Here is a 14,371-nt window from a genome sequence, read left to right as displayed (position 1 = left end):
GATTACTGATGGCACATACTCTAGACTTCCCCAAACCATCTCCTTGGGGTGTTCCCGCTGAGTCTGATGTGACTCCCCGGGCCCCGTCCTTGGTCCACAGATACCCTTATCTACGGAGGGTTTTCTTTCATTGTTGTTGTTTTATTATTGGAGAGAGACAGAGGCGGCACAAGCAGGGGAGGGGCAGGGAGAGAGAGGGAGAGAGAACCCCAAGCAGGATCCATGCTGCTGGTGCAGAGCCCGACGCGGGGCCCGAACCCATGAAACTGTGAGGTCATGACCTGAGCAGAAAGTCGGACACTTAATGGACTGAGCCACCCCAGGCATCCCTATGGATGGTTTTGCTCACAGTTCTCCTCGCTCTGTCTGGTTACATCATCCCCTCTGCTGCCCTTGCTTTTCACCCACATCCTTCCTCTGCAGGGCACTGAAAATGCCTTGGAGCCAGAGTCCTTGCTCGCCCGTGACCTTGGCAAACCTCAGCAATGCTCCCCCCCTCCGGTCACTCCTCGTTCTCCTCTAAGAATTAAATGATAGCAGTGCCAGCGTTGGCCAAGCCTTTCCTCTCTGGAGATCAGAGAGGTTGAGTAACATGCCCCAGGTCACACAGCCAGTGAATGGCAGAGCTGGGATTTGAACCCCGGCACCCTGGGTCCAGAGGCCACTTTGTCTTTCATGATATTACAGATTTGCTTCGTCTCAGCGCCTCCTCTCCTCTGCCCCCCTGCTTAGTCCCAGTCCAGAGTCACCCACCCCTGAGATGACAGTGCCTGTCCCTGGTGGCCCTGTCCTCTGCCCACCAGGAGGCTCCGGGAGGGTTCCGTGTGACGTTGCATGGGCACAGCTGACCCAGCCACAGCTGGGAGGGGACCTCTGTGCTCCCTTCTCATCCCTGAGGCTCATGAGGCATAAAGAGCTGTTACTGAGAAACCCAAGACCTGGCCGCCCATCTCGGCTTTGTCCTCTCCCGGCTGCATGGCCATTCCACTGCTCCCGCCTCACTTTCCCAATCTCCCAAATAAACATTCACCACATGCCTAAAACGGTCCAGCCATGGCCCTTGCGCAGCCTCTCCGTGTCTTACAAAGACACAGGTGCCCCGTCGCCTGGGAGAAGGTGGTCGATTCTGTCGCCCCCAGGAAGGGGCTGAGCTCGGAAGCCACAGGGACTTCGCGCCCAGCCAGTTCTCTGGGTGCCGTTAGGAGCTGATGTGTGGGCGTCCAGAGGCAGGTACCTCCTCAGCCATCCCACGCTGTGTGTAATGTCCTCTGACAGCCCACTGGCCTCCTGCCTGGTGGGGGACGGGGGTGCCCTGCCTCGGACCGTCTCTCACCTTGTCAGCACCAAGATGGGGATTTCACAGCTGGCGGCTTCGATCAACTGCAATGCATTTCCAGCTCCTTGTTACCCCCCCGACCGCCTCTCTCCACGCCGCTTCTCCTCTGCTCAGCCCTTGGGCTTCTCAGTTTTTGCCTTTTCTCTCTCTGTCTGTCTGTCTCTCTCTCGTTAAAATGGGAAAACCTCAGAATCTGATGAAAGGCACAGACTCACAATAAGCAGAAATGGCTGAGCCGCTCTGCAAAGGAGAGCTGTGCATGTCCCCATAATTGGGGAGCAGCCCCTGCTCCTCCCTGACTTTCGCCGGGGGTGTGCACAGGTAGCCCCAGAAAGATCATTGGCCTGGGAGCAGGGGCAAGAGCAGTCTTTAAATCCAGGCTCTGTACCTTACTGATGCCTTCACTGGCCTCCATTTCTTCATCTACGAAACAAAGGCAACAATCCCAGGCTCAGAGAGGGGCTGTAAACTGTTTGAGGTTGCACAGCTAGTGAGTTAAATGGGCAGCCGGGGACTGTGCTTAGGTCTGACCCTAAGTCTTTATATTTTGCCCCCTTCCACACCCTCAGCGGTTGGTATAGATGTGTTCCTTAAAACAACAGTCGACAAGGGACACCTGGGTGGCTCAGTCGGTTAGGTGTCTGACTTCGTCTCAGGTCATGATCCCAGGGTCCACGAGTTCGAGCCCCGCATCGGGCTCTGTGCTGACAGCTCGGAGCCTGGAGCCTGCTTCGGATTCGCTGTCTCCCCCTTTCTGCCCCTCCCCTGCTCACACTCTTAATGTCTCAAAAATAAACAAACGTTAATGTGAAAAAATTTCTTAAAGTCGGCAAATAATCCTTAAATAATATTAGAACAGCTTAAAAGAAACATTTTATCTATAATACCCACTCCCTTCATCCTCATCTTATAAATGCTACCAACTTCCTAAGTGTTTTTCCAACTGCGCGCGCGTTATTTGCAGACTACTAGGGACACAATATTCCTCCGTTCTATTCCGTTTGCGTGCCTTCATTCTGCAGAAGCATTCCATGCTGCCACAGCCCTTATTTCCAACAGGATGTCTAACAGCGCCAAAGTGGTACACCATGACCCCCCTACCGATCCCCAGTTGTTGGCTGATGAGGCTGCTTTCAGCTTCTCCCCATCCTCAACACCACCGCTCGAAGCATCCTCCCCTACAGACCTCCCTCTGCCTTTGATTGATTCCCCCTGGGCTTACCTGCTGGCAGGTGAGATTCTGGGTTTGACCCGAGGTTTCTCAGGGACACTGTGGACATTTGGGCGAGGTAATGCTCTGTGGAGGCAGCAGTCCTGTGGATTATAGGATGTTGGGCATTATCCCTGCAAGGTGCCAGTGACACACACACACACACACACACACACACACACACACACACCAAGGTGTGACAGCCAAAAATGTCTCTAGGCATTGCTCAGTGAGTGTCCCCTGGGGGGATCGCAAAATCACCCTCAGTTGCTAATCATTGCAATTAAAGGGTAGGGGTGGGTGAAATCTGTGGGTGAAACCTGTTGCCAGTGGAAGTCAGAGGTTTTCCCAAGTCTGGACAGAATCCGGTTAGGGCAGGGTCGGAGGGGGAAGAGATGAGCCCACATAGGAGAGGCAGATGCGCGGAGCTGGAGTTCCAGCACTGCCATTAAGCCTTTGCTTCCCCGGGCCTCAGTTTCTCATCTGCGAAATGGGAGCAATGATAGCCATCCGCCAGGCTTCTGAGCAGGGACGGAGGTCCTGAGGGTAAGACGCTCAGCACAGTGCCAGGCACAGAAGGATCTTAGTAAACGGCAGTGGGGTGCTCTGGGACGAGCCCCGTTGGCTTGTCAATTTTTGTCTTTGCACCCTCTGAGGACGGCACGGCAGAGTGGAAGGGGAACCATTCTTTTTTAAAAAGTGTATTTATTTTGAGAGAGAGAGAGAGAGAGCACACTCGAGTGGGGTAGGGGCAGAGAGAGTGAGAGAACCCCAAGCAGGCTTTGCCCTGGCAGCACAGAGCCTGACCTGGGGCTGGACCTCACAAACCATGAGATCATGACCTGAGCCGAGATCAAGAGTTGGATGCTTAACCGCCTGAGCCACCCAGGCACCCCGCGAACCATTCTTGTCTGCTCCCCAGCCGACCCCCATCTCCCACTCCAGACCCATCCCTGAGGCAGACTCAGCTTCCTGAACCAGCTTCAGTGACTGGTCTGAGAAACATTAATTGGTTCATACATTTGCTCATCCATCCAGGGTGTAGTGCCTGGTGCAAAGTGGGTGGTGCAGGTTCCGAGCGTGGCTCTGGGGTCGGACACGCTGGGCTCAGAACCCCAGCGTGGATGAGTGAGCGCTGTCCATGGGCCACGCCCCGGTGGCCCCCCAAACGCCCCTGCCCTCTATAAAATTCAAAGCATCTCTCTGAGGGTCCATAAGCCCATCTGTGCAGAGAGCGTGCCTCAAGGGGTGCCCACCAAGTACTAGGTGCTCAGTGAACACTTGACTCAGCCCAGCGTGTGTCTCCTCCCCAGAAGCTCTGGCAGGTGTGTGGGTTCTTGCCAAAGGCCAACGTGCGCTTGTGGTCTCTGCCTCCAGGAGAAGCACGTGGAGGACCTCTCGGCAGTGAGACAGACCCTCCAGACAGACCTGGAGACGTCCATCCGGCGGATTGCTGACCTGCAGGCAGCCTTGGAGGAGCTGGCATCCAGCGACAGTGACACGGAGAGGTAACCTACGGGGGGTGGGGGGCAGGCGCAGCGGGGTGCAGCAGGTGGCCTGGGGCCCTGGGGTGCCCTGTAGCCTTCGGTAGACGGAACTCCTTGTCTCAGGTCCTCCGGGGGCCGCATCTGCGGGGACACCCGGATGCATCTCATGGTGGGAGGGATGACCGGCTGGCTCCCGTGAGGAGAGGCAGGACACTTGCTTCCCCTCCAGCATCTCCTTGTTGCCACCGAAACCGCCTGGCCCAGCTCTCCAAGACTTGGGGGAGGTGACCCTGGGACGTGTCTGCCGAGTGGGCTCCAGTTTGTCATCATGGCCAGTGACGCGTCCAAGCTGGGCCCAGTCCCCTCACGCGTCAAGTGGACGTAATACTTTGAATCGACCACATGAAATGGCCAGGTGTTGACCACTCTTGACCTGCAGATTGGCATTCCGTGGACTCAGCCCTCTGCCTACCTGGTAGGATTATCAGAGTCAAATGAGGTACCAGATGGACATTGCTTAGAACCAGGCACGCAGGTTGTAAGGGTGTGCACTGTGTTTGTGCCCAGAAATGGGCATCACTTCACAAAGGCAACGACTGATTCGAGGATGCAAAATTAGCCAGCAGGTGATAGGCAAGGCCTCTCAAGTTCAGTGTCGGGGTTTCTCTCCTTTCTCCAAAGACAGGTTGCTTCTTACCATCTCCACTCAAGTCTCGAGCTGCCGCAGGCCAGGGGTGCCCCGGGTGGCCACATGGGCCCAGGCTGTTGAGCCCCTGCAGGAGGCCCATAGCGTCCTGTCCCCCAAAGCTGCCTTTCCAAGCTTGGCATTGTCACCTCTCTGGAACCCACAGCTGCCTGTCTGGCTGCAGCCTCTCTGTCCCCATCCCAGCCTCTGTCGCAAAGCCTGGGCAGCAGGGAGAGACATCTTCTTTGCGATTGCTTTGGGAAGAAACAGGATGCCTTAACCTAACCTTCAGAGGCGGTGCCCTCCTTACACACCCCTGTGTGGGCTGCATCGGCCCCTGGTCCCTCTTGGACTTTGTCTCTGTGGGGGATGGCATGCGTTGCAGCCACAACAATCAACGATCAGACCGTGGAGTGCAACCCTCTCCACTCTCGCAAGGACGCTGGGGAAGGTCAGGGTCGCACAGCAAATTAGGTGCTGCAAAACCCGGGGCTGCTGAGTTTCCCATCCTAGACCTTTGCCTGTCACACCCCTCTTAATAAGGTGAAGCAGGAGCCAGCTGCTGACCTGCAGGAGGTGTGGGCATGAGCTGGGCAGTGAGGGAAGGAAGCAGTGGCATGAGTCAGCTACGGTCTAGCCAGTGGGGAGAGCCCGTAGAGCTGACCCTGCCTCGTTAAGGGGGAAAAGAAAGCCCAGAAGGAAGCACACCAACATTCTGGTGGAAGGCATTGCTGGTGACCTAAATTTTTGTTTGTTTCAAGCGTATTTACATATTCTAAAGTTTCTGCAGTGAACATACCCAGTCCTCACTGTACTAGGTAGGTTCCTCTTTGAGGAGATTTTGCTCCTATAAGTTACAGACTTGATACGCCTGATTTTATTTATTTATTTGTTTATTATTATTTTTAACGTTTATTTATTTTTGAGAGGCCGAGAGAGAGAGAGAGAGAGAGAGAGAGCGTGTGAACAGGGGAGGGGCAGGGAGAGAGGGAGACACAGACGCCCAAGCAGGATCCAGGCTACCAGCGGTCAGCACAGAGCCCGACGCGGGGCTTGAACCCACGGACCGTGAGATCATGACCTGAGCCGAAGTCGGCCGCTTAGCCGACTGAGCCACCCAGGCGCCCCACAAGTTTTCGTTTTAATTTCAGGATAGTTAGCATACGGTGGTAGGTTAGTTTCAGGTGTACCATATAGTGATTCCACAATTCCATACATTACTCCGTGTTCGTCATGGCAAGTGTGCTCTTGATCCCCATCACCTGTTTCCCCCATCCCCCCCCCACCCCCCTGCCCTCCGGCACTCGCCAGTTTGTTCCCCATATTTCAGCATCTGTCTTTTGGTTTGTGTGTGTCCCTTCCCCCCCCCCCCCCCCACCGCCTTTGCTCATTTGTTTTGGTTTTTCAGTTCCACAGATGAGTGAAATCTGCCAGACTGACTTCACTTTGCATGATACTCTCTAGTACCATCCGTGTCATTGCAAATGGCAAGATTTCATTCTTTTTTTATGGCTGAGGAATAGTCCACTGTGTATATATGCCACTTCTTCTTTCCCCATTTATCAATCGATGGACACTCGGGCCACTTCGATAATTTGGCGGTTACAGATAATACTGCTGTGAATACATGTATCCTTTCAAATTAACGTTTTCGTATTCTTTGGGTATATACCCAGTAGTGCGATTCCTGGATCGTAGGGTAGTTGATTTTTAAGTTTCTGAGGATTTTTAAGTTTCCGTTTTCCAAGGTGGCTGCACCAGTTTGCATTCCCGCCCACAGTGCAAGAGGGGTCCTTTTTCTCCAACATCCTCTCCAACCTTTGTTTGTGTCTGTGATTTTGGCCATTCTGACAGGGGTGAGGTGATCCCTCGCTGTGGTTTTGATTTGCATTGCCCCGATGATCAGTGATGTTAAGCATCTTTTCATGTGGCTGTTGGCCATCTGTAGGTCTTCTTTTTTTTTTTAATTTTTTAAAATGTTTTTATTTATTTTTGAGACAGGGAGAGACAGAGCATGAGCAGGGAAGGGGCAGAGAGAGGGGGAGACACAGAATCCGAAGCAGGCTCCAGGCTCCGAGCTGTCAGCACAGAGCCCGACACGGGGCTCGAACTCAGGGAGTGTGAGATCATGACCTGAGCTGAAGTTGGACGCTCAACCGACTGAGCCACCCAGGTGCCCCTGTAGGTCTTCTTTAGAGAAATGTCTGCGAACATCTTCTGCCCACTTTTAATTGGATTAGTTGGGTTTGGGGTGTTAAGATAGCTTTTCTAATAAATGAAAGCTATCAGCAGAACAAATGAAAGTTATAAAAATAACCAAATTGGAAAGAGGCACAGGGTGTGGGCGCTTGCAGGTGTGGGTACAGGCTGGGCAGAAGTATGACAGGAAGCAAGGAGCCTGGGAAGCGAGATCCTGGTGGCAAGGTCACAGAGGGTCACAGACATCACTCCAGTCTCAGCTTAGAGAGGATCCTTCAGAGCCTTAAAGGGACCCTGCCCTCACCCTCATCTTGATAGGGAGCATGCTTATCTCTTTCTGTTCCAGGTGAAAAGCCTCATGCTCACCTTCTGTCCCAATCCTACTTTTCTGAGGTCCCCAGGAATCCCATCTGAACCCCAGCTTCCTGTCTGCATTTTCACGGCCTTGGGTCTCAGCGAGACTCCATCCTGACTCTCTGCCCCATTAACTTGGAATTGAACTAGACACAGAGCAGAGATCTGACCAGTGGCACAAGAATGGGGGGGGGGGGACACTGGAGGGAAATTGCCCACAAAGAAGTCTCAACACATTTCGAAGAATTAATATGGCACAAACCTTGTTCTCTGGTCACACTGCCATTGAAATGATTATCGGCAGTGAACGGCAGTCCGTGCCTTGCCAGGCTGCAGAGCCAACATCCGGAGGAAAGCCCCAGCTCCTACCTGGGTGCCAGCCTCTCCTCCTGTTCCCCCATCCTGACGGCTCCACGGTGTACTTCCTTCTTAATTGTCTCATCTCCAGGGGTACGAGGTTTGGATGGGAGCCCGAGGGATTCATCGAAGTACCTCTCCAAACTGAGCTCTCAATTAGGATTCACACCCACCGGGCGGAGAGAGAGAAACAGCGTGTGTGTGTGTGTGTGTGTGTGTGTGTGTGGTGCTTCTGCTGGAGGTAAGGTTCTTTAAGAGACTTGTTCAAATTATGAAAAGTCACATTTCCCCGTGTTGGGAATTCAATCCGAGCGTAACAGGCCTTCCAGGCTGGAAACGTGGTTACGTGCTCGGAAAGCCAGGCAGCCCATGTGGCAGCGTTGACTCCCCGTGCCTTCCTGCACTCGGGCTCTGCCTTGCGACTTCAGCGGTGGCGTCAGCCTTCTCGGATGAATGGGGGAAATGCTTTAAGCTGTTCTCCCCGCAGCCTGGGGCAAGCTGACTACTCCTGGAGGGAGAGATGTGTCAGCTGACGGCCCCATCTATTCCTGGAGCTATCCCAGGGTCTGTAGCTACTCACCTTTCTGGGGGCTCGGCGGGGGGGGGGGGGGAGGGGGGGGAGAAGTGTGGCGAGGTCGATGGATGACCTCTGACTCCTAGGTCAGCTGAGAGTGTGTCAATTCCAGTTGGCCCAGTCGGAGACCAGTGCTCTAGAAAGGTGCCTTCCATTGCTGTGTTGTGTGTGACTTGTATGTTTCTCAGCCTGGGTAAAATTAGGCTGCAGTGAGAAAAGTGGGAAGATGTGGGTCGCACCAAAGATTGCAGCTCCTGCCACGGGCACAATTTTGAGTTAATTTATTTATTAGGGGTCCCGGGCTCCAGCCAGACTGTTAAAAAGATGCAGACTCAGAGCCTCTCTCCATTATTCTGAGAAGGTTGATGCCCGATTCCCAAGCACAGCGTGGCTCCCTACTGCAGGATAGCACACGTTTAAATGATGCCACGGAGGCCATCTGGCTTTCCGAGCGTCCTTCTAGCTTGGGAGGACTGGGTCCCCCCGCCAGGCGGGTACTCTTTGCTGAGGACCCGCTTTGTGTCAGGCTGCACAACCTACTTGTTTTGTAGACATTGTCTCCCAACTTTTGAGGCTGGTACCCAGTTTGTGGATGAGGACACTGGCGTTTGAGAAGTCGAGGAGCCGGCTTGGGCTCAGGCAGCAAGTGCAGGGGCCACGATGATTTCCAGGCGGACCCCACCCCCCACACTCCCGATAAGCAAACTCTGCTGTCGTGTTCAACAGACCCCTTCTTCCCCCTTTCTCTTGTCACAGTCCTTGTTCTCCACCCAGTAACTGGCCTGTCACTCTGGTGGATGCGTGTCTGTGTCACTGGGACCTGGGGCCAACGCATTCACGCGTTACTTCCCAGGCAGTGTGTGCGTTTAGACTGGAGTTGTCTGATGGAGACTCTCGCTGAAGGACCACAACAGAAGACATCTAATTAATTATCTTGCTTAGCAGCAAGCCCCTGTCCGCAAACGCTCGGCACAAGTTCTTTAAAAGTCACGTGCGCCAACGTGAGAGAAAGAGCCACTGATGAGTCAGGAGACAGGGTTCTGTCCGGGCTGCACCGCCAAATAGATGCGGACCAGGTCTCCTGCCCTTCCTGGGCCTCTGCTTGCCTAGCCAACACGCTAAAATCATCATCATCACCACCACCAGCAATATTCACCTTCTACGTTAAGATAGGAGGTACGTTGGGATGCGTGGGTGGCTCCGTCTGCTGGGCGTCCGACTCTCGATTGGGGCTCGGGTCATGATCTCAGAGTTTGTGGGTTCGAACCCTGCAGCGGGTTCTGCGCTGACAGTACGGGGAGCTTGCTTGGGATTCTCCCTCTCTCCCTCTCTTTCTGCCCCTCCCCACTCATGCTCACTCTCGCTCTCTCAAAACAAATAAACATTAAAAAAAAAAAAGACAGGAGGTGCAGTAAAAAATACAGTTCCATTTTGGAACTTGGAGCACAGAGACTCTTTCTTCATACTCTTTTATTTTGTATACCAACACAAAGTCCTGGAGAAAATTCTAACTTAGGATGGAGTGCAGAAAGAAATGAAGGTTCGGGGTCAAGCCTCCCTACTTGGTCTCTCTCCCTGACCCCTTAGACGTCCCTGTGAGGCCTCCAAGAATGCAGAGGCTCTGTAGACTGTGGTGTACAAACTCCAGTATCTACCAGGACCAATAAACCACGGCTTATAAAAAGTCAACCTGGTGGCAATTTCTACCCATCTGGTTCAATGAGTCTCAGGATCACGCAGAACAAAATAGCCTGATTCAGCCTGAAAGCCTTTCCCCTCCCCCTCCTTCCAAGCTGCAGACCACCTCAGAACGAAGCTGTTAAGTGCCTTCCGCAGTTTCTCAGACCATAAGGTGTGAGGTGGCTTCCAGAAGCCCGTCTCCACCCCGCCTCTTTATTTCAGACATACTCCATTTTGTCGAGACCTTCAAAAATGGCGGGTAGCGTGGGGTCCAGCCTGGACACCATGCTTGGCCTGGATGGTAATTCATCAGGAAGTCGACAGGCAGAATGGCCAGCAGACCTTGACTTTAACCTCAGTTCTGTGAAAGTGCAGTGACATGAGTTCACAGGCAAAAGCAACCAGTGCACAGATGAAAATTTTTATAAAAACGTAAGATTATTTTCCGTAAGCATCCATACCTGTGTCTTTTTATTTCTCGCGGCTGGTTCTTTTCCAGAGTCACAGGGCTTCGAAGGCACTAATAATGACCACTGATAATCTTACGCTCTTACAAGATTGCTTAAGATTCTTCACCATTTTTTTTCCCTGCATGGTGATACAGGGTGCAACAGTCATTGATACAGCAGTGATGGGTCACGCCTGCTGCCTGCTGATTTCTCACCGAGAATATTGGCTTAGAAAACCCGGTTCTTTCTGTTAAGGCAGAAGTGGGCCCTGGGATTAGCTCTTGTGATGGCCAGAGTCTGGCAGGAGCCAGAGGCTTACCCCAAACGAGGGAAATTGAGATCACAAGCAGGGAAGAGAGTAGACCCGGGCCACACAGCGAGGCCCCTAGGCTTTGGTCGCCTTTTCTCTCAGTGTCTTATTCTTTCTACAACCCTAACCCAGCAGAGACATGGAAAGACCCAGAGCAGCAGCAGGATCAGAGTCGGATCTACTCACATTGACCACTTCAGGGTGGAGAGAGAGGGGGGCAGGGAATCCCAAGCAGGTTCTGTGCTGTCCAATCATTCAGACACTTAACCCGCTGAATCATCCAGGCACTCCCCACAAAGTGGGTTTTTTTTTAAGTATTTTCAATAGTTTGTTAAAAAGTTACATCAAGGGGCACGTGGGTGGCTCTGTCGGTTAAGCATCTGGCTATGGATTTCAGCTCAGGGCATGATTTTTGTTTGTGAACTAGAGCCCTGAGTTGGGTTCTGCACTGTCATTGCAAAGCCTGCTTAGGATCCTCTGTTCCTCTCTCTCAAAATAAATCAGTAAGCATTTAAAGAAAACTTTGTCATCAAAACTTTGTCTATAGATCCTCAAGAAGATTCAGGGTCACCCAGCAAAGACAGTTTTGTTCTACTGCAGGGTTGTTTTTTTTTGTTTTGTTTTGTTTTTTTGTGCTGTAGCAAATTAACACAAATTTAGTGGCTTAAACCAACACAAGATTTATTATCTTACAGTTCTGTTGTTTAGAAGCCGAACGAGGACTGGGGCATGTGGGTGGCCCAGTCGGTTGAGCATCCAACTTCAGCTCGGGTCATGATCTCAGGGTTCGTGAGCTTGAGCCCCTCATCGGGCTCCCTGCTGTCAGCACAGAGCCCCACTCAGATCATCTGCTACCCTCTGTCTGCCCCTGCCCTCCTCATGCTCGCTCTCACTCTCTCTCTCTCTCTCAAAAATAAATAAACATTTTTTTAAAAAGCCCAGCAAGGATCTCCCTGGCCTAATAAAGGTATCAAAGGGGCTGTGTTCCTTCTGGAGACTCTAGGGGAGAATGCATTTCCTTACCTTTTCCAGGTTGTAGAAGATACCAAAACACCTTGTGACACTTATATCTCTAGAGCCAGCAATATTGCCTCTCAGCCAGCCTTCCATAGCCACATCTCCCTCTGACCATATCTGGGGAAAGTTCCCTGCTTTGAAGGATGTGAGGGCTTAGGTTGGGCCCACCCAGATAATCCAGGGTAACCTCCCCATCTCAGGATGCTTAACCTTAACCACATCTGCAGAGTCCCTTCTACCGTGTCAGGAAATGTAGCTCCAGGTTCTTGGGATTAAGGATTAGGACATGGGCATCTCTGGGGGTTCTTCTTCTCTCCCAGGGTGATTCACAAAGGTTGCTTTTGTTATGGTGGAGAGGTCACAGCAAACCTTTCTTTAAAAGGCTAGACAGTGGGGCTCCTGGGTGGCTCAGTCGGTTAAGCATCTGACTTCGGCTCGGGTCATGACCTCGGGGTCCATGAGTTCGAGCCCCACGTCGGGCCCTGTGCTGACAGCTCAGAGCCTGGAGCCTGCTTTGGAGTCTGTGTCTCCCTCTCTCTCTACCCCTCCCCTGCTTGTGCTCTGTCTTTCTCTTTCAAAAATAAATAAACATTTTTAAAAAACGATAAAAGATAAAGCACTAGATAGTAAATATGTTAGGCTGTGGGGGCCACATGATCTTTCTTGCAACTACTCTGCTACAGTAGAATAAAAGCAGTGATGCGCAACATGGAAATGAGTTAGTGTGGCTGTATTTTAATAAAACTTTATTTATAAAAAACGTTTGTAGGTTGGACTTAGCCCATGGCTGGAGCTCATTGGATTCACAGAGCATTGTCTGAAAGAACTTCTGGTCTGGCCTGAGCCCTGGGGCTAAAGATATGAATAAAACACGTTCTTGGATCATGAGGGGCTCTTGCAGTCTGGTGGGGACAGATAGATATGAATAGGAGCCCCAAGACTGACGGATCCTTGAGGATAGGGACCAAGGAACCACAGGTACATCCCTTGGAGAACAACCGGGTTTTCTAAGGAAGGAATTCCCCAGATTCCATGCGAAGAACAAAGGGGGAGGCCCTGGCTTGTGAAGCCAGGATTCAGATGAGGTCTCCGGTGTCCGAGGGTGTGGTCTGGTTGTCCACACCCGCATGCGGGACAACTGGTAAAGAGAATGAGGTTAATAGCTCTTACAGACCTGGGATGGGTTCAAAGCTATGTGACCTTACAAGGGTGTCCCTTTCCTCATTCACTAAATGGAGATAGGCGGGATGGTTAGATGAGATCACAGGTAGAGCATCTTTGTTGAATGAAGGGATGCTCCCTAAGGAACAGCTACCACTGTAATTAGTCTCGGAGTTTCCCAGAACGCCCTGGAAAGCTGGCCACCTGCCCTCTTGTCTGATTCACTTGCACTCACAAAGAACATAAAGCAAACGCGTTGCTTGTTGACAATAATGACGCTGTTAATAACAGCAGTACTGGTTGTACTAAAACAAGAGCAGGATAATGGTTGTTGCCTTTTAATCAACACTATTTATTTGTCAGGAACCAGGCCGTGACGTTTACAAGGGTTATCTCGCTTAGTCTGCCCCACAACCAAACCCCATTCGTCACCGCGTTTTACAAAGGAGCCCAGGAGGGTCAGAGAAGGAGGGTGACTTGCCTGAGATCACACAGGGGCAAAGGTTGGAAGTTTGTCTAACATCAAAGACCATGTTCTTCCCCTGGAAGCACAAGGGGGACAGACTCATTCTTGTGTCTCTTTCTAGTGTCCAGACGGCAGTGGACTGCACCAGCCATGGCGGAAAAGAGACGTAAGTGAACCCCTGAGTGGAATTGAGCAGTTGACATTGAAGCCGAGGGCAAGCCCTTGGCTCTCCGGGTCCAGTCCGCAGAGGGAACATGCACGCCCGCTTGGAGAATTACTGGCAATGCCACGATAGCTCTGACTCCATGGTCACAACATATAGCACTGGGGACACATTATTGAACGGCCCAACTTCTTTTAGACAGAGAAGCCCATGACTTACCATACCACTGTCCCCACCAAATACTTTCAGTGGCTCCCTATTACCTCAGAATGACACACATACCTGACCCTACTTCCCTCTCTACCTGGGACTCCTATTTTGCATATCACCCATGCCCTGCCCTTTTCCAACGTCCATACCTATGTGTATGCTGTTCCCTCCAGCTCAAAGTCCTTTCCCCAGGCCCTGCGTGGCCAACCCCCAGCCTTCAAACAAGTTGTGGCTGAGCTATCACTACTTGATGCCTTCCCTTATGCCTCCAAGAAGCAAATCAAGGCTCCCTCCTAATTCTCCTACTTTCTATCCCTCTCTATGGCCTTAATAATTTTCTCCTTTATTTTGTGGTTATCTCTATAGATGTCTACTCTGGTAAGATGGAGTCTTGAGGACAAGTTCAATGTTGGGTTCATGTTTATACATCCTTCCCATGGTGCCCAGCATGGAGCATGCTATAAACAAACAAATGAATTTATAGACAGATACAAATATAGGCATATATAAATACAGATACAGATATCAAAATAGATATATAGTTATAGATATAAAGATTGATATAAATATTGACAGATATAGTTGAGTGAGTATATCAACTAGAAAACAGAATAATCATTGAGTACCCAAATCAGTGACAGGCCCACATAGCCTCACCCTGTGCTGCTTTCAGAATTAGGGGACATAAAAGCAAAGGCTCTGTCTACAAAGAC

At 51.6% G+C, this 14,371-nt stretch overlaps 1 protein-coding gene across 2 annotated transcripts in view; it reads left to right on the top strand.

Moving 5' to 3' along the window:
* The window catches only part of MYO18B (myosin XVIIIB), a 258,283-nt gene that overhangs the window by 216,330 nt on the left and 27,582 nt on the right, over positions 1-14,371 (top strand). For both annotated transcript variants that reach the window (XM_043558069.1, XM_043558070.1), the window contains exons 40-41: positions 3,924-4,054; positions 13,407-13,451. In XM_043558069.1, the coding sequence (XP_043414004.1) occupies positions 3,924-4,054; positions 13,407-13,451 (176 nt within the window). The remainder of the gene's footprint in view (positions 1-3,923; positions 4,055-13,406; positions 13,452-14,371) is intronic.

Source organism: Prionailurus bengalensis, chromosome D3 (genome assembly GCF_016509475.1).
Source record: "Prionailurus bengalensis isolate Pbe53 chromosome D3, Fcat_Pben_1.1_paternal_pri, whole genome shotgun sequence".
Lineage (NCBI taxonomy): Eukaryota > Metazoa > Chordata > Mammalia > Carnivora > Felidae > Prionailurus > Prionailurus bengalensis.
This window is presented reverse-complemented; position numbering and strand designations above follow the sequence as displayed.